Consider the following 21,391-nt stretch of genomic DNA (forward strand, 5'->3'; position numbering starts at 1 on the left):
GGACATGTTTACTTGTATCTTGAAACAGGTTCATCAGGTTTGGTAATAACGAAATTAACAGGTTTTTTAATTTGTCAAAACCAGTGAAGAAACTTACTATTTTCTTGCTGACAGTTTTGTCAGTGAACCACTGACTTTATCGAAGCTTGTTGATGTTGTGAACAGAGACGAGGGGGTCTACAATCTGAGTCATGTTTATGATCCACTTTTGGAGACTGCAAGTAAGACTAACATCACTACCGAAAGTGACATAACTTCCCGGCAGTCATCAGCTGTTGGGTCACAACATTAACACTGGCAAGCTTCAATAAAGTCAGTGGTTCACTGACGAAACTGTCAGCAAGAAAATAGTAGGTTTCTTCACTGGTTTTGACAAACTAAAAACCTGTCAATTATGTTAACTTATAATACATTAACAATATAATAAATGATGTTGACTACATAATTATTGAAAATGTTTTGACACGTTTTTACATCTAATTGGCATGTTCTATTTAGGAATGGCTTCAAAACTCGACCACCGGCACCCCGTCAGAACCAGTGCCTTAACCGCATTCCATTGTTACAAACAGTAGAAATCAGACCCAATCGTCCGGTTCTTCCACGGTACCGGGGGTTGATCCGTGGTAGAGTTTTTAAGCCCTTAGTTAACTTACATAGCATTTTACTACCACAGCACTTTTTGAGTAAGTGGTTTAAACTGAATTGAAATTTACTTGTAAAAATGCCTATCATAGTATGCACACACAAACAGAAAAGGCTAACCTAAACATTTTAGGAACATGCATGGTATGTAATAGGGCATCTTGAAGTTTGGCAGAGTTCTGAAAATAATGGCTTATTCAGTTGAAATCCATACAACCCTATGAAAGACATGACCTAAATCTTCCCCACAGGGAGTGTGAATTTGAAATGGGTTACCTGAATGGGTTATTTCATTCATGCAAATCTACACCCCCTGTGTGGGAGATTAGAGGTTATGTCTCCCACAGTGAGCGTATGGATTTCAACTGGAATAATCCAATGTGGGTATCAGAATATAAGCTGTATTGTTTGGCATTCTTTTTCCCCCATGTTGTAGCAAAAATGAATTGAAAAAAAATAGAAATTCCTCAAGTTTGATAGAAATGGTGTGACTATCAAGTTTGGGGTGTATACCCTAACCATAACTCTAACCTTAACCCTGACTATAATACAATACTTATTCCTAACTCTAACACTAATTAAGCCCAACTCTAAAACTAGCGCTAACCAATAACTATAAGGTGCACCAAGAATTCTGTAATTAACCCCCTGAGCACTACCTGCTGATCTATCATTGCCTCTGATTGGTAAATTACATGATATCTTCACTTTAATCACCAAACAGAATAGAAATTTACAAATAAATCAGAATATTTTTTTTGTGTGGTGAAATTATTCTAACAATGTTGCAGATTGGTCCAATTGATAATGAAAACGTCTTTTTGGCCAATCAGCAGGTAGTTCTCATGGGGTAAAGCAGTAGAAATACCAATTTACCTATTTACTGCTACAACAAAATTGCTCTTTTTTTATTTGTTTCATTTTGAAAAATGTGCTGTTTATTATTTTATAACAGGCAAGGTCTAGATCAAATTGTTCAAGGAAAGATGATGGATACATACAATTGGACAAGGAAAATACACATTTATAACATTTGTGGTCTTGCATTACATTTCGTACAATGTCATTGTTCCCTGTACACACTAAAAGCTTACTGTACAAAATTTGTGCTAATTACAAGGTCATCACAATACTTCTTGATTTGCCAAGTTTTGTAGGGTATATTGATTTTTTAAAAACTGTGTTCACAATTTGCATCAAATGTACATGCTGTTCATGATAATTCTGTTTCAATAGCAACAATACGTTATACATATATAATATATTTCACAATTTTATCCACATTGAAAGATAGCAACATTTGTGTAAAAAAATATGCCAAATTTGTTACTGTATAGCTGGATCTGTTAGCGGTATTACCGTATTCGTCCGAGTATAGTCCCACCCCCCATTTTTCGAAAAATTCCAGAAATTGTAAAAAATTTTTCAGTTATTTATTTTTTGGTTTTGGAGGGTCCCTGTAACTAGACCTAACTGCTAGGATCATTCATGGTTGACCTAAAAACAAAATTTTTTTAAATTCAAGATGTTTTGTATTTTTAATATGAAAATTGATATTTTATATTCATGTCATACTTTATTAATGATATCAAGATGCATTCAAATTCAATGCATTTTGAAATCATTAATAGAGTATGACATGAATACAAATTATCAATTTTCATATTAAAAATACAAAACATCTTGAATTTTTTTTTTAGGTCAACCATGAATGATCCTAGCATCTAGGTCTTTTGTCAAAAAACCGAAAAAAAAAAAAAAAAAAAAATAAAAAAAAAAAATTTTTTTTTTGAAATTCGAGTATAATCCCACCCCCCAATTGTGAAAAATTTTCACCTAAAAAACGGGTGGGACTATACTCGGACCAATACGGTACTTTTTTTTAAAATTTCATTACGTTTTGTTACCAGGAGAGATTTGATCATGTCTCACCTCCTTTTTCAACCAAATCGATGGTAATAACTCTTGTAGTGAGGGATCAACATTTAACCATGAATTGCCTCAGGCAAAACTCACATCCTGGGAACCAAAAACCACACAAGGACATTTTTTATGTAACTCACTGACCCATGTGTGCCATATATACTGACTCTAGCTATAATGACAGCCTGGTGATGTGGTTAACTCATTAACATATACCAACCTCAGGAGGGAATTCAATTTTTGATCAATTCTCTTCAGGTAGTGAAACGTAATGTTAACCGTCCTGAACAGTTTTGCTGTTTCTTGTATTCGCAGTACAAACAACTACCACCTCAAAGCGGGTGGGTAAAAAATATTTTCCCAGGTTTTAAGATTTAGTCCACTCAGGATAATGTCGGAAATTACAAAACTATATTACAGCCAGAAATAGGTGCCAGGGGTGATTTTGGTTTGTGAGAAATGAGATTTTGACTTGTGGTGTAGCCAGAAATTTTATCTTTTTTTTTTTTTTTTTAAGTTTTTTTTTTTTTTTTAATATCTAGCCTAATTCCAGGGATAAAAGTATTTTTTTTTTTTTTGTAATTACAGAAAATGTCAAGAAAATTGACCAAAATACAACATATGCCAAATTAAAGGTCATTGACCTTTGACCTTTAACCCTAACGAATGATGTTCAAATGTAAGAACAGTACACACAGATAAATCCTCATGCCTGGTCTACATACCTGCCAAGTTTCATTACTATACCTCACTTCTAACCCTCCATTGCTATGGAGAGAATATGAGTTGTTGAAAAACAACTAGTATAAAAGACTGGTAAAAAGATACTGGTAAATAATAAATACCAAACTTTAAGCTTTTTTTCTCAGTTTGTCTCTCCTTATGCATTAATAAAAATATGTAACTTCAGAACCAAATCAGTTATAAAAATGTTTGACTGATAGAAAGGAAACTATTTACTTTATATTAACCTGATATTATACAATTTTGAAAAAATATAACTTTAGCCCGAGTGGACTAGATCGGGTCAAATCTGCGGTTTTGAAATTGTCCACGAAAACAAAAACCTCACAAAATTTCCCGCTATACAGTGTCCCAATACAATTTCCTTTTTCCTAACAATAGTAAAATACATTCTGCTGTTATCTCGTCTGTCCCTCCTCCCTCTGAAATGGCAAGCATCAGGGACAGGGATGCTACTGTCACCTCGTGTAACCCCGTACTCTTCTCTGCTGAACCGGCTCCCCACGTAGCGACTGTGTGTCCTCTTTGAGACGGCGCTTTTCCCTCCGGGCTCGTATCCTAGGCGACTGGGAATGCAACTTGTGGAAGATATTTGAACTTGTTTTCCGGGAGAGAACCTCGAGGAGGCCTTGAAGTACGTGAGAAGAGTCGTTTGTTGAAGGTTGGATTCTGTAGCATGTCGAAAACTTCGGACGGTGCCTCTCCGTGTTGTCTCTGTACCAATGAAATTCTTGAGCTCATCTAGAAAATAGGTAAAAAATATAAAGTTGTTAGAATACAATGCTCCTCTTTATTTCATGTTTAACTTTTCAAAGCAAGTCCCTGAATTGTCAAAATCTGACTCTTACTCTTGTGACCCAATTGCAATCAAATTGGCTTTATAAACCCTGGCCACTTTGAGGAAACTACTTGTACAAATCAATTGTACTGACTGCCCAAAATCTTACATTCGATAAACTGGCCGTCAACTGGGGCAACGTTTAAAAGAACACAAATCTACTGTCCCCAGCATGACCCCTTGGCAGTCTCAAAGACCAATTCTTGTTTAGTATATTTAATTTCCTGGACAATCTCAAAAAACATTTCAAAACAATTAGCTGGAATTCAAAATAGTTTTTAGTTGGGCTTAGGTTTATTTTTTATCGAAAGGTTGTGTTTACATTGTATTATCACGCCTCATCTTATGTTGGAGAATGTAGGTAGATTCATCCTTTGCCCTGTTCCCCTGTGCTGATTGTCTGTGTTCCTGTGGGAATCAATTAGGTTTAGCCACTTTGAAAGTGACTTTGTCACTATCTGGCTATCCCTGCCAGGGGTTCTCTTGTCCTTTGTTTAAATTGTTCCTGGTTAAGGCATGCCATCTCTCTATTTTCTCCAACATGGGTCAATTCAATTTAAATTTCTTGCTTTATGACCTTCCATGGTTTACATTTTTATAATTATCTTTGCATGTGTAATTTATATATTTATGTGTAATTTTGATATTGTGCAATATTTTATATGTATATGTGTCTTTTTGCTGGCAAATAAAATGATATGATATGATATGATATGATATGACATGCAGAACACAGTACAGACACACACCACTCCATAGATTGGAACAATGTGAAAGTGCTTAGCAGAGAAGACAGAGAGTACCCTAGACAAATCAGGAGACACTTGCCACAACTCAACGGTGACCAAGGACACTCTACACATCACTGATTCAACCTAAGGACATAGTATTAAGGTTAGTCTCAATTATCTTTTGTATCTTGGTGTAGATTATTCATCCAGTAGTTCAAAACATTATTTTGTAAATTAAATCAAATACTGGAACTAAAATTTGCAACTCACTTTGCTACGTCTGACGTAACAACATCTGACGTCATCACAACATCTTCAAGTATTTGATTTAATTTACAAAATAATAATTATCTTTTGTGTTGGATCACTGTTTAAAAATTTAATTGCTAAAGAATATACACGAGATACTACTCACTAAATTTTAGTTTTCTAATGCCTGTAGAAAGAAATCTCTCTACCAAGATATGCCCTTTGAATAAGAACTTTTTAATTTGATGTTATAGGCTACTGCTTAATTTTGACGAAACAATTAATAATGTGAACACACAAGCGAGATCATCTGAGCTCATAGAGTAACATACCTGGTATTCCACTGAACATTTTGCCTTTTGTAGCCACTCTTGTTCTTAACTTAACCGAGTCTTCTCTCACTGGTGTTGGTTCTGCTAGTATTCCACCCGGCCAGAACGAGTCCCTGTGAAATCAAATAAGTTCAAAGGTAATTAGTGTGTTATATATGGATCAAGTCTATGCAATTGGCAACTCAGGTCAGTAAACTTTTATTTATTTATTTTGTGTTCCACAATAGGACTTCCAAACAAATCCAGGTTTACAATAGAAACCTGTCAATAAAATTCGGAATGGGCCAATTTGAATAAGTGAGGCCAATACAGTAGATGATAATATACAATTATTGTCACAATATTTTATTTTTTAACATTACACATTATGTCCAGGGACAGGCGATTTTCGCGGCGCGAAATCGCGCCGCGAAATTTTCCTTTCTCCGCGAAATTCATGTTTTTCCGTGCAATTCACTATGAAATGTGAACAAAAATGGTGTTTTGTTTGTCTGTATTGAAATATCAGCCTTGTTTGAAGAGTACGCGTCATGTAACGATAGATTAACAAAAACATGAATGTAACCATTTACTAATTTGTCTCGTACCAGTGTTGCTTACTTTCGCGTGTATGGGGGTACTTCTCTAATTCTGTGGGATGTACGATATTAGTAGGGAAATATGATTTGAAAGTGTTTTTCTTTCTTTTTTTCTTTTTACTTTGAAGCATGTAAAACATATGAAATGGTCAAATGGTGTGAAAAACTCCAGATAGAGGGCGCTTTTCAAAATGGCCGCAAAAATGCCTAAATTGGTCAAAAATTGCCACAAATTTTGTGATTTAGATATCATAATGTTAAACATACATAATACTCTGCATGACACGGTATATAATTTCATATTTTGATATGTTTTTTTTTCTTCCTGTGTTTTATGTATGTTTTATGTATAAAAGTTCCGCGCAATCTCCGCGCATAATTAGCTGATTTTTCCGCGCATTTCCGCATGAAATTTGCTATATTTTTCAGCGCAATTTGCTATTTTTTTTCCGCGCAAGAAATCGCCTGTCCCTGATTATGTCCTACCTGAAATATGTACATAATTATGCTAATTTGATATCGAGACAAAGCACACTCTTTTCAAATGTGGATCTCACAGGTGCGGAGAAGCAAACGGGCCAATTAAATAGTCCGTATTCCATAGTGGCGTATAGTGGGGCGCCGCGAATAAACAACTTTTCGAGAAAATCGGGTTTGAAGAAATGCCAATTTAAAATCGAGTTGTGTAAATCAGACATTCATTATATTTTGTAAATGATGTCAAATTTCTGTAGTAAACTAAATAGACTTTATTGTTATATATTTTTCAAAAGAAATAAATATATACTATTGCCGGCAAACTGACAATAAAACTATACGTCACTATGGAAAACGAACAAAACGCAATACCCTAACCTTACGTTAACCGTCACGCCACCTCGGTCGCCGTGTAATCCCTATGGCGTTACTTTTAGTCAAGTTAAGTATTCCATAGTGGCGTATAGGTCCGATACGCGTACGCCACTATGACATACGATGTTTTTCATTTTGCCGATATTTCATAATTATAAAATGTGTATAAAAAGTGGCGTATGGTCGATATGCCACTATGGAATACAAAAAATGTCACTTTGTAACTATACGCCACATTTAATTAATTAATTACTAATTAATTAGCTAATTATGACTGATGAGACTTAGAAAAAATGAAAGAGAACATCATTAAAAACATATGTGCCAATTTTCAAAAAAATGACCAAAAATCACTATACGCCACTATGGAATACAGCCAACGAATTATTTTGAATTATGAGCACGCTAATAAACCTCTTTTTTTATTATCGTATTATGATTTAATTGAAACATTTTGAGCTGGTTCTCATGAAAGAAGGAACATGTAGTGATAGACAACTGCATCAATTTCATATGATGTGTCACATTAAAGGTCTATTCAGTGATCCCACCGAAAGTGTAACAAAATATTTAAGGATATAAGTCATTCAAATTGTCATTAGGTATTTTTGAAATGAAAACATTAGCATGGAAAACAGCAGTATTGACAGAGTTGAAGTCCCATTAAAATACATGCAGATAATTTATCTTCTTTACGAAGAGAAATTACAGATTTGCCTAAAATGTCTGTAATTTACAGGTTTCAGCTCAACCACTAGCAGGCTATGTTAGCACATCTATGACCCCTCCGGATGAGCGGTCTTGATATCAGGACATCCCTCATATTCAGAATGCAATTTGGTATGTCTGATGTGCTCTCTATGTTCCACACACAAAAAATACTGTGCAAACATTGCTATCCGAGCCCTTAAGTGTATGCAGACAGTTCCTACTTACTTAAACATCTTGACGTATTCTGTCACCTGCTCTGCCGAGGTAAAATGTTCCACACTATCAACAATTTGTCTAAGAAAAAAAAGAAAAAAATCATCATTCATTATGACAGTTGATCACATTTCATTATCCCAGCAAGTGCTATCAGCATATCATGCATTAACAAGCTAAACATGGTTTCCTTATTTGACTGGAAAACTATCCCTTTCACTTAAAGGAGTATTTCGTGATCCTAGCATCCTCTTTTTATGACATTTTTCAGTAGGTATCCACGAAAAAAGCTTATTCCCAAAATTTGAGTTGATTCCGATTTTGCGTTAGCGAGTTATGCATGATTATGTGTATTACACTGCTCCATAGGCCACTGTTGTAATTTCGTTCTGGTATACCAGAACAAAGTTCAAATTTGGCGATATTTTTGCTAAACGAATTAATCTGCAAGAAATATTTGGTACATAAACATTATGTAGCCAGCGGTATCCAGTGGTATAAATATCTCAACTTTTTAAAAGAAAAGTGGGGGATGAGGCTCTGGATCACGAAATGCCCTTTTAACATATGGCCAATTCCAAGCGCATCATTCCACAATGCGAAGAGTGCATATAAATTTCTTTTTAATGCAGCAGCCAAACATGTAGGCGAATAGCATAATGGTAAACTATTTTTGGTATGTGAACGGAACCATAACACCTATAAATCTTACAAGGAAAACCACTGCGCATGCATGCATTCCACGTGATGGCATTGCACAATCACTGTAAGTCATTTATGGGCACCAAGTCGCTGGCCGGGCAAGCGACTCCCTGTGGCATGAGTTCGGTGATCGTGATCGAGGGTCCCGGGGTCAATTCCGGGGGTGCCATGAAATCTTTCTTCATCTTCTCTCCTTTTTCGTTCCTTCTGCCTTCCGATAGCAAAAAAGCATGTTCCTTGTTAGGGTTAATTAAGACGAATTTTTCATTATAAGGCCAACCCTAACACCTATAAATCTTACAAAATCTTACAAGGAAAACCACTGCACATGCATGCATTCCACGTGATGGCATTGCGCAATCACCATAAGTCATTTATGGGTACCAAGTCGCTGGCCGGGCAAACGACTCCCCCATGGCATCAGGTTTCGTTCCTTGTTAGGGATAAGGTAGGAGAAACTTTTCCAAACCACCTGATTTCCTATGAATTTGCATATACAAACAAATATACCAATACCATATCAAAAGGATGCGAATGCTGGCTTCTATATGTGTCTCTTTTTATATAATAGCGAGGACATAGATACCATCTCAATGGCGGTCACTTCAAATCTTCCCAAGTCACATGGAACTGGTTAATTATGTTAGCCAAATCCAATAAATATTACTCACGGAACTAGAAAGTATGCACCCTCGTCGCAGTTGAGTGAGAGTCAGGGAGGCCATCCAAATCAGAAAAAAGGGGAAGAACTCACTCAACCGTGGCGAGGGTGCGTACTTTCTAGATCATGTATATGACCCACTGCTTAAATCAACATCACTTCCGGGTAACGAGGATGCGTCTATAGCAACGAAGTTTCACGGGAAAAGCAGTGGACCAGTTCATCTGTGATCAAGCCATCAGCCAAGATGGCGAAAGCTCAGTTCCGTGAGTAATATTTATTGGATTTGGCTAACATAATTAACCAGTTTATGATCTCAACGATCCTACCAAATGAACCTCTTTGCCCAAGTCACATGGTTTAGGAATACAGAGAACACCCTTACACCATATTGGTTGTGACTTGGGGATGATTTGAGGTGACTTCCACTTGAGATGAGTCTGGCATTTATTCCTAGCTATTATGTAAAAGACACATGTAGCAGCCGACAAGTGCATCCTTTTGATATGTATGTTCACATATCATTTGTAGGGCACTTTATCAATGTCATTAATGTGCACTACTTAAATAAGGAAGTGTGATCATTCATGATTGGCTAATTGAATCACATCATAAAATATTATTACCTCATTATGTAACACAAGCCAGGTAATGACAAAGAACAATACAATTTCTTCCCTACTTTTGATTTTTACCTACCTGTTAATTTTATTGCCAAATGCAGCCTTGATAATCTGCCTGAGCACCATAACAAGCTGTCGCCTCAGCCACTGATCCCGCTGCTTCAGATCAAAGATCTCATCCATCAGTAATAGCATGATGCGAAGAGGAATGTTATCATCATCCTTTGGACAAAATGAAAAATAACATATTTGTTACAACTTACATTGGGGATATTGTCAAAATAATTATTTGGGGAAATTTTTGAGATGGGAGATTTTATCTATGACAATGGTGGATCACAATTTTATTATGGTAAATAAGCAGGCACACAAAATTTAGCAGTATCAGCCAACAGGTCAACGTTGGCACGAAAACAAGAAAGTTATGTATATTTAAGGAGGCACACAGGATCACTAATTATCCATTATTATTCACCTCATAACTCGAAAACTATTTATGTAAAGTATATAAAAGTATACATTTTTTGAAAGGAAATGAGCTCATAAATCCATTTAAAATGTCAGTTATGGGTCAAAAAGTACAATTTTCGAGAAAATCCCAAAAAACGGCTTTTTTGACCAAAAATTTTTGGTCCGCCATAAAAAAATTATTTGAAAATCAAAAGCTGTAAAACATGAATTTTATTAATTTAGACAAATAAATCTAGAAAGTGTTTTTTTTTATTTTTTCAAAATTTTGCTTAGTTTTTAAAATATAGGCAAAAAATCAGTAAAAACGTTTGACCTGTGTTCAAATTTTTGAATCATGGGTGATAAAAAAGTTCTAGGCCCTAATTTAAAAAATGAAAAACACTATCTAGATTTTGGCCATATCTAAACGTTCGACTTAAAACTTACCTCAGTGATGCTTCATTTAGACGCTATGGCGGACCAAAAATGGTTAAAAGTGGTCAAAAGTGAACTTGCCGAAAATCGCGATTTAGAAAAATACAGCGGATTTTAGGTCCATTTTTGAAGATTATTCCATAAGTATATAATCCGGTGACTTGTGACGTTTGGTCAAGTAAGAAAATGAGAAGGGGCGTCCAACTGCAGCAGATTGGCATTTTTTTGGTGATTTAGAAGGTAAAATATACAATATGACAAAATTATCCGTGCACATTCGGCAGATGTTTATCCACATGGAGCAGCCATTTTATTTACTGCAGTCTTGTTTCCATGGTGCAGCAGAGCGTCCGGCAAGGCAGCGGCGTCAGCGTTATGCGTTTGAGGAGCGACAGGGCGCGGACAGACAGACAGGTTACTGCTGAATAAATTGCACAGTGCATGGTCGTGTTGCCCTTGAAACGAAATCATGATTATTTAAGCACAATTTTGTCCTGTTCCATATAAAAAAAAGATCATGCTCTGTATTAAAATTTGCGGACATCAGAACATTAAAAGTAGCATAGAATAACTGACAAGCAATTATTTTAGCAGATAATCAGGAAGATTTATGAAATGAAGAATAAATTGAGACATAATCATGATAATTGCGATTTCTGTTTTGTCCTAATTTTGCTTTAAAAATGCAATGTTTTTAATTTATCGTTTTTGGTGATTTTCTTTTTTTTTTTTTTTTTTGGGTTGACAAATATTGCATTTTTTATGTTCATTGTCCTTTTCTGAACCGCAAAAACGATGTTGTAGTTTCTCGTTGCTTTTTCTTTTTAGTTGGTGCTTGAGAGGCACCACAGCGGCCCGTCCGCGCCAAAGATAGGCATTTTAACGCCCGTTATATAGCTAGGCCTACACCACAGGGGAATCCCAAGTAAAATTTTAAAAGATTCTGATGTGTCATTACTCAATATTCCGTTTTTGTTATTGCAATTGTTTGTTGTTATCATATTTTATTTTTAACTTTTTACGGAATACCAAACACGTACAAAAGTCATAGCCACAATAAAGTTGTAAAATATTTTGTACCACATAAAAAGTGAATAAAATACAACAACAAAAATAAAAAAAGTGTGTCTGTTGTTGTTTTCAATCAAATAAACGTGTAAAAAGTGGGGTAAAAGTTGTGTCTTGAATAAACTTGTAAAACGGACAAAAAGTAGGCCTATATAATGTTAAACGGGCAAAACACGGAGAGGTAGGTCACAAGAAAACTGAAAAACACGGAAATTGACATAGCCTAACAAAACCAAATTTCAAAAGTAGAAAACGGAACACTTATGGCTTTAAATTAGATTGTGGTTTATGCAGTAGGTCTACCATATATAGGCATCATGCTATAAAGAGCGTTTTAAAACACTGCATGAAAATATTCACGAAAAATGCTTTAAAGCAGTTTACCTTTTAAAGTATGCAGAAAACATTATAAGCGTGAAAGTTGAAAGCCAGACAAACATTGCAAATAAAAAGGCATTCGGCCAAAACATTCGCAAAATGGGAATTAGGCCTAGGCCTTATAATGGAAATGTAGTTAAAATGGGTTATGAAAAAAGCACGAATTTGCGTTTTCGAATATATTTCTCGTTTGAAATTATTATTTAGCATTAAAACATTCATGAAAATGCTTTCATAAACGCGTGCTCGCTATGCCGATTTCAAATAGACATTTTTGACATAGAGTTGTAGGCCTATGCCTAGATAGTCGATATGATGTATTGAAATGTCAACGTTTTTGACATTGCGTTAATGGTCATGAAATGAATGAATGAATGAATGAAATAAAACAAATTTTTAAACATAAAAAAATAAGCCTAATGATGTACTATACGGGCTAAGTCTAGCCTACTAGCAAAATATTTAGGGCCTACGTTTTCTATCGTATCCACCAGATTGCGTCATCATTACAGGGCTTCTTACGGGTAACTACTTCTTACAGATAAATTTCATCTTTTCAAGTTCAGAATGAAACTTGAAAAACAAAACAAAAACAAACAAAAAATACACTAGTATGTTCATATAAAAAGACTAACTTATACCACTATACCAGCAATTTTTGGCGAAATATCGAGTAGGCCTAGACCTACTGATTCTGGGACGGGTGGTCTGTCGGCCCGCAGTTTCGCAATGCAATGGTGCAAGCTTTACCTACCTTGGAAGAGATCAATACGATAAAATACGGTAGTGATTGCGATTGGAGACTCCAGCGCCTCAATCAGCAATCACCTCGCCCATCCAGTTTACCATGTGTGCGTGTCTTTGCTATAGCTATAGCTGTACGACGCAGCACGCTGCATTCTGAGAACGCGATCTATTATGGGAAAACAATGATTTATTTGCTTTTGCATTTTGACAAATTTTTAATGAAAAAGGGTCTTTAAAATAGCTTTTCTTGTGGTTCAAATTTTAAGATTTCTTTAAAATCTATTACAAGATAAAATACGGTTTGAAGATGACATTAGTGATGAAAACTCAATTTTGGTCATGTAACACTTCAGTGATCCTGTGTGCATCCTTAAGCAAACTCACAATTATACAGGCAGCCATTTATGTTTACATTTAATCATTGCCTTTTCAGATAGCTCACATGTGTTTAAATTTTTTTGAGATTATTTTAACATCTTGATTCATTAATATTACAAACTACATGAACAAAATACAAAAAGCAGCAGTCACTTTTAATGTTACTAATTAACCATGCATAACAAAATAGCTGCCTGATATATATGGTATGGCAATTGACCATCAATTTCACTAAACAAACGACTTCTGAATAATTGTAAATTTGGCATGGGGTAATATATTCACCAAAAGCCTGTTTTCAAACTAGGGACAAGAAACTTGCTTGACATGAAGGGGCGTATAACGCACCCGACTGTTTATGGGCCACTGTAATACACATTTTTTACTTGAACAATCCAAGCCAATGGAGCAATTTTTATATTTAAAAATCAAAACATGCAATAAGACTGCTTGGGTAATGGGCCTAAATTGAGGTAGTAAACAGCTTGTGTTACAACTGGACCACTCTGCACCATAAACTTAACTTGAGAAATCGAGGGGGGAAACAAATTTTGAGCAAATGAAGAGGGACACAAATTTCCTATGTAAGAAATAGTAAATTCAGTAATTCCCCCCTTCCCCTCCACCAGTGAAATATTGATTGATCCCTAACAACCAAATAAAACTCTTACCTCTGGCTGGATAACTGCTGATACTCTGTCTAAATCAAGTTGATCTGCAGGCTGTGAAATAAAAATAAAATCAGATTATGTCAGTCAAAATCATCACAAATAGAGGTAGATTGGACTTACTACAGGTAAATTAATCAATTCTTGGCCAAGATCGAATACTATGAACATGCACTAATGGCTCCGCGATAAACACACACGCACATAGCGCAGTACAGAAGAAAGCATACACGCGCCTTACATTGCGTACACGCAACACGCATGTTCCAGCTTGGTCAAGAAATACTTAATTTACCTGTAATTTAAAAGTCCACACTCCCCATGTGGAAGATTTTGGAAATGTCTCCACCTGGGGAATATGAAGTTCAATCCAACTATTTGAAACTCATCCTCCATGTCAATGATTCAGATTGAATCTTTCTCAGGTGTATAAAATGCAATTGGAGCTGCCAAATGTGCTACTTCCATCTAAAATTCATACTCACCCAGTGGAAGATATTTCTAAAATCGTCCACAAAGGTACTGTAGATTTGATAAGGAATAGCCCATTTATGATTAATGGTGATTAAGTATGACCAGTCCAAGGGATTAAATTTTTAAAAAGAGAGTCACGAGGATCATGCATGATGGGACAAAGTGGGACATTTTAGACATTGATTGTAATGATGGTAAGTACATGAAGTATACATTTTTAGAAAGGAACTGATTAAAGGAATCCAACTAGCATGGCATATTCCTGCAATAATTTTGAGAAAGCCCCAAATTTGATTTTTTTTCCCGTCCACGATAACAACTTAACCTAAATATCCAAATCGACGAAAATTGCATATTTGTGTTCTAAAGACACAAAACTAGTAACAGTTTTCTCAAATTTCAAAATATTTTCTCATAATTTTTGTTGTAGATTTCTAAATACAATAGGAATAATCTTGATTTCTTGTTTAGCCTTTAAAAATAAAGATAATTATATTTCACAGCAATGATAACTCCTTACCTTGCCCGTACCGGAGAACACCACTTTGCTAATGTCATTCATGGTATCTGTCATCTTGTCTGATACCATTGTTACGCCATCCACCAGATTGCTGGGGACATTCTTGACGGTGTGGGCCACATTACGTACACCAGTCTTGAGAGGGTTGACAAGGGTGTCCATCTGCAATAATGAATCAAAATGTTAGCTCCGATACTAAATGATATTTTTCCAGTTATCTGGTGGCTTTGATTCAGCCAATGTCAACATGTAGTCATTGCCAGTTGACTTTATAATTGAATGTACAAATAAAATATGGTATATTTGCATGTTATAATCTTCAATGCACATAAGAATGTTCGTTCAAAATTCCCCAGAAATAAAAAAAAAATTCTCCTGCAAAACTCACTCCCCAGCAATAAAAAATGCTTCTCCTGCAAAACTGACTTACATATACATACCATATGTTCTTGCATTCCAAAGGCAAACTGCCTTACCCTTGTCAAAGAATAACTAGAATTACATGTTCCTAATTTAGGTGGCCCAACACAAAGGTGTGTAAGGGAACAAAACCAAAAGATCGATGACGTGCTATAAACGTAACTAGCTTCGTTTATCAGTCGACCACCTCCCTCGCTGTCAGAAACGTAATAATGAAATGTTAAAAATTTTGACATAATAATAATAATGACACATTCTTCAGACCGATGTTTTTGTACAAACGTAATCGAGTATTTTTACCCCCTCCCTAAACGAAACTAGTTTCGTTTATAGGACGTCATCGATCTTTTGGTTTGTTCCCTAAATAACAAAGGTTTGTAAATACAAATAATAAATATGCAAATAACATTACACAAAATTATAGAGCTTTTTTTTTATAGAGCTCAAGTTTTTTAGTCAACTACTGTATTGTTTGTAATAAACGCTCCCCCTCTAATAAACGCCCCCCTCCAATTTTTGTGTGAAAAATTGACAAAAATGCAAACATTTGTATGCCATAGATCATGTAGGTAAGCTTAAAACTTGCATCAGTAATGGCAGTCACGATCGCTAAATTGCATGGAAAAACCTATTTTGACTCAACTCCCATCCATTCATTGCCTAATTATGGTAAAATTTCACTAATTCCATGCACTTACAGGTGTAATTTTGTTGTATTTCCCACGAAATTGTAATTTTCAGTGGGCGCCGCCATCTTGTATGGTCGTAAATCCCTCCTTTAAAAGGAGCACCATCGGGAAATTGAACCCGATTTTTAAGCTTTTTTCACTGACAATTCACTTCCAATAAACGTCCCCCATTTGGAAAAATGCAACGCCCCTGTGGCGTTTATTACAAACAATACGGTATTTAGTAAAATAGGACTGACTTATTTAAAGAGGCTGTAGCCTCCTGTATACTATATACTAGTCTTACCCTTCTTGCCAGCATTCCTTTGCCTCTGTTGTAGACCCCAGGTTCTAAGAAATTGCACACAATTGGTAACATGCCAGGATTGGTAGCTAATACATCGGGATTCAATAATGTCTGAAATAGCAAACAACATTTATTTGTTGTGATTAGATGATTATTAACATCAAGCAAAATCAGTCGGAACTCGGAAATATTGATTTTGAGATACAGCCAAACAAAGGACACATTTCCTTTTGTTTCCTATTGTTTTGGAAACTCTTTAATTGCTCATATCTTTGAAACTGGTTTTTCAATTTCAATGAGGTTTTCTGCAAAATCCAGCTTTGTAAATGCTTTTTACTATCCTTGAAGACTCTGAAAATTTAATATTTCCGAGTTCCGAGTGATTTTGCTTGATCGCATCACATATATATTTTCAGGATGGACTTTGTGATGTTCAAATCTGCCAAAACAAAATTTTGATATTCAAGATTCACTCACTCTATTGAACTCAAGTACAAGTTTATGTTGCTATTGGGCCATTCCATTTAAAATCCACACTACCCCTGTGGAAGATTTTGGAAATATTTTCCACAGGGGGAGTATGAATTTCAATTGGAATGAACACATTAGCAGCTCCATTTGAAACTCACACTCCCTCAGTGGAAGATTCAGGTTGAGTCATTCTCACAGGGTATATGAAATTCAAATAGAGCTGCCTAATGTGGTCATTTCATTGAAATTTATGTTCCTCTGTGGAAGATATTTCCAAAATCTTCCACAGGGGTAGTGTGGATTTTAAATGGAATAGCCCAATTTATGGCGCACAAATAAAAAAAAAAGGATGATGGAAGAGTGGTGGAACATGCCCTAGAGTAAGACCTGTAATAGATAAATGATATATTGGGTGTAGTCCTTTAAACACTGCAAATAAGTTTGAAGTCAGGAAAAATAATTGATCTGAAATCACTTTGGACTCAGCACCAAATTGTCGGAAATATTCAGAGATTTGTTTCCGAATAACACAAACAAGAATGCAGGTATGCACAGCTATATCTGAAGGCTTACAGGACTTTGTTGAACATCATTCATTTACAGGCTTTAATAGTCTAACTCTATCTACTGGTACTGCACACTCAAAACACTCTTGTTTGGATCATCATTACTTCACATATTTTATTGTCCTTTTTCTAATCTAATTTTGTATTGAACCAAGCAAAAAAGGCACAATATACAGACATGAAAACTGATCATAGCATGAATCATTTAAAAAACATAAATATACATTCAAGTTTTTCATCATTTTCTGTGAATCTGATGCAGAAATTGGATGAAAAGCACAAACAAATTTAAGTGAACCAAAAAATGCTGAAATCAACTGAAATGCTGATTAATTGTTTCAAACCTGAAATGTAAGTTTTTTAAATAATTTAAAAACAAAAAGGTTTTCCAGAAGTACTTCCAGCCAGCTTAGACTAAAATGCAAGATTTCCTTTCAAAAATTCACATACTACTATTAGCGTCGGTCCAGTGCATATTATTTTGAACAAGGTCAGATGGTACACGCTTGAGGTTGGGAGAGTACTTACTACACGAGGGCTACACCTAAAAGCAGTCTGCAAATTAATTTTTTTACCTTGTGGTGTACTTTTGCGCCCCATTTTGAAAGTTGTGGTGCAATTTCATCTGACGCAGAGTCTTGGACAATCAACACATTAAGTCAGTACAATGTGGTATCGCAATTTTGCACCAAACTTTAAAGTTGTATCGAAAAAGGTGATTATTTGGGGTGCAAACTGCACTACGATAGGGCTTATTTTGAACGCTGCCTAAAAGGAATTTGCTTTTTAGTTTACCTGTATATAAGCATTGAGAGCTTTTATCCTCTTCTGTACAAAGCTCCTGCTGGTGTTATTAAAAGCCCTCTTACTCGGTAGTGAAAGCCCTTTGAGCGATTCAAACTTCTCTGTCAGACACATATGAAGGTCGTGGAATTCACTGAAGCGTCTGTAAACATCCCAGATCTCCTGTTGACCTTGGCCATCCACTCTTGCTACATTGATGGTGTACAGTGTGTACGGTGTCTCTCCTTTCTCTCGGACCATTGCTATGTAAAGTTTCAAAATTATATGAATATGGAATTAATTACAACTTAACTTAGCACTGGTTTGAAATATGAAGGGATATGTTAAGGTCTAATTAATATAAATGGATTCACCTGTGAATTGCTTGCTTGGATAAGGCTAACCAAACATGGAGAATGACTGAAAACAGGCCCCGCGCACACGGCTGTTTGATGTATATAGAATTGGTTTCATTATTAACTAAATGCAAACTATAGATGGCGCTATTTATCCTAAATCGTATTTCTCTATTTGCAAGGGTTAGGTGATTAATACCGCCATTAAAACAGCTGGAATAGGTGAAACAAGCAACAAGGAAATTTTATAAACATATTTTATCAAACAATAAAAGGAATTATTTTTATTAAAACCTTGAAAGGGTAATTTGTTGGCATTAATACATACATTTTATATCCGAAAAAGCTTTAAAAAATACTATAAAAGTAAATAACTTTGTAAAAGAGGGGAAATTAAAGTTGAAAACGACTCAAAAGCATCTGTATACATGAGCACGATATCACTTTTAGCTGTTTAAGCCTAAAATTTGGTTATACATGATGTTTTGTTTGAAAAATTAATAAATGACCCCATCAAACAACTGTGCGCACTCTGTAATTATACCAGGACACAAACAGTGGAAAGATGCTACACAAACATCACCAACAACACTTTGGAATCTGCTAACTTATCTTAGTACATTTTGAATTTTAACTAATTTTAATGCTCATTACAATATAAAACAAGATCAAACAGTTATGCAAACATGATTATAATGATGTATTGTTGTACCGCACAACAACTCATTGAACACGAGTGATATATTTTGTTAATATTTCTTCAAGAGCCTGTTAATCCCAGCATATCTTGCTCTAATATGATAATCTCTCAAATGAGATGGTACACCACCAACTGAATCGTTATGTAATTCCACTCACCCTTACTGAAATTCATAGTAAGTTCCCTTGTTATACTCATAAGGATATTAAGGCCCATTTATGCCAAATTTGACAAAGCGCCTTTAAAAATCAACGGTCATGTTGTCATATTTTTGTACTAATTGTTTTAATTCCATGACTTTTCCAATCTCCATGGGAAGCATAACCTGCATTCAAGTTAGCTCAATCGATAAGGCATTCAACTATGGTGCGAGAGGTTGCTGGTTTGAACCCTGGCAGTGGTTTAGTTTAGTATGCTCTCATGAAAAAATTGAGTTTGACAGTTCCCTAGACAAGGAACTTACTGCTAATTGTCTCGTTGTAACCCATACAAAACTCGGAGAGCTGATCCTGGCTGCAAAGGTCAATTGTGGAATGTCTAGGATGTGCTCTTCTAAGCAGCAAAGTCCCCGAGTTGCTGTTTAATGGTTAATGATGTGGGGCCGTAGTTGTCACTGACAACCTGTAAAGTGTGCTGAGGCTTGTGTATCAATGACTATCAGCATTGTACCTGTGCGTAGCGCACTATAAATCATTGCCTTTTTAGGTATTGATCCCTCGGTTCGATGCAAGATAACCGTATGATCAATGCCTAGGCATTATACCTGTGCGTAGCGCACTATAAATCATTGCGCTTTTCTTTCTCTATCCAATATACTTACTTGATTGTCCCATTCTGGCCATGATGACAGGTTTGCCATCTGTAGGTGGTGGTGATAATAACGGTGCTTGATTGTGCTCAATATGATCAGCTGACCCCTGACTACCAATAGAAGAAATGTCTTCTGAAGACTGCACAAAATAGAACAGAAAAATCATTACAATTGGTGTGTTTTTAAAATCTTACCAAACAAGTATGGGGCTTGAATTTCTATATTCGGCATATGTATATTTCTAGTATTTTTCAAGGTCCTTTGTCACTGTGGTTTATGCCGGAGTATGCGCACATCATCAAACCACTTTTCGCAATAAAGGCACAAGTATGTTGACCAATCAATGATCCCACAATATCATTGCATAGCAACCAATTACAGATGCACAAAATACCCCACATAGGTAAAAAACCTAGGCCATACAACCAAGAACGATATTAGAGATCTTCATAGTAAGATGGTGCAATCTGAACTTATGGAAACAGATAGTTCATTATAAAAATGTCTTTGGAGCTGAGGCACTGGATAAATTCAGAGAAATCAAACTTCCATTTAATCAAATTCTACATTTCCCGAATCTGCCATCCCATCCAATCTCCAATTGATCACGCATCATGCAACCCAATTTCCAGCAGTATAAGACTTCTCAAACTTGTTGGTGCCATAATTTCTCTATCATAACAAGAGTTCCAACCAGTTTACGCTATAACAGGGGTTCTCAACAGGTGACCCGTGGGCCAGATCCGGTCAGCGAGTGCATTTCAAATGGCCAGTAAAAAAAGCTGCTGAGTAAAAAAATATTCAAGTCATTGACATTTAAAACTTTTTTCATGCATTTTAGAAGTCCCTTTGTCTAATTTTTGTCTATAATTATTGGGGCTTTTTGTTTTTAATAGAAATTTCCATAAAAACCCAGAGCTTCCGGGTGGGGGAGGCTTTGCCCCCTGGGCCTTAAAGCAGGCCCCTGGACCCCCATTAAGGCCCACGCTTCGTGCTCACACCAGTTGTGGCCTGCAAGATTATTTCATTATTACAATTTCACGCACACTATCAAACTTTTGAGATCAATTGCTCTACAATCTCCATTGACAAGCAAAATTCATATAATAGACTTACCCCCATATTACTGTTCTCTGGTGATGAGTCTATCTGTATGGATTCATCATCACCAAGTCGGCTATCTAGGCTGTCATCTTTGAGCAGATCCAGCTCAGCAAGACACTTAATGTACAGAGGACTCTTCTTGAAAGCTGGGAAGAATCGTTCCTCTTGAAGGACTTCCAGGGCCTAAAAGTGTTACAAGAATTCCCAGTGATAAGCAAACATTTCTACAACATCACAATGGTTCTACACTATCAATCTTTTTCCTTCAACAGTATTATACATGTA

General features: G+C 35.8%; 1 protein-coding gene across 1 annotated transcript in view; it reads right to left on the minus strand.

The window, feature by feature from the left end:
• Positions 1-3,164: 3,164 nt before the first annotated feature.
• LOC140150898 (sorting nexin-13-like) overlaps positions 3,165-21,391 on the minus strand; it is a 70,363-nt gene continuing 52,136 nt past the window's right edge. The window contains 12 exon segments of the mRNA XM_072173059.1: positions 3,165-3,906; positions 3,908-3,996; positions 3,998-4,053; positions 5,463-5,575; positions 7,829-7,897; positions 9,879-10,024; positions 13,930-13,980; positions 14,921-15,082; positions 16,316-16,426; positions 18,148-18,398; positions 20,012-20,141; positions 21,119-21,289. Coding sequence (XP_072029160.1) covers positions 3,771-3,906; positions 3,908-3,996; positions 3,998-4,053; positions 5,463-5,575; positions 7,829-7,897; positions 9,879-10,024; positions 13,930-13,980; positions 14,921-15,082; positions 16,316-16,426; positions 18,148-18,398; positions 20,012-20,141; positions 21,119-21,289 — 1,485 coding nt within the window. The 3' untranslated portion in view covers positions 3,165-3,770.

The sequence above is a fragment of the Amphiura filiformis genome, chromosome 4 (assembly GCF_039555335.1).
Source record: "Amphiura filiformis chromosome 4, Afil_fr2py, whole genome shotgun sequence".
NCBI classification, from domain to species: Eukaryota; Metazoa; Echinodermata; class Ophiuroidea; order Amphilepidida; family Amphiuridae; genus Amphiura; species Amphiura filiformis.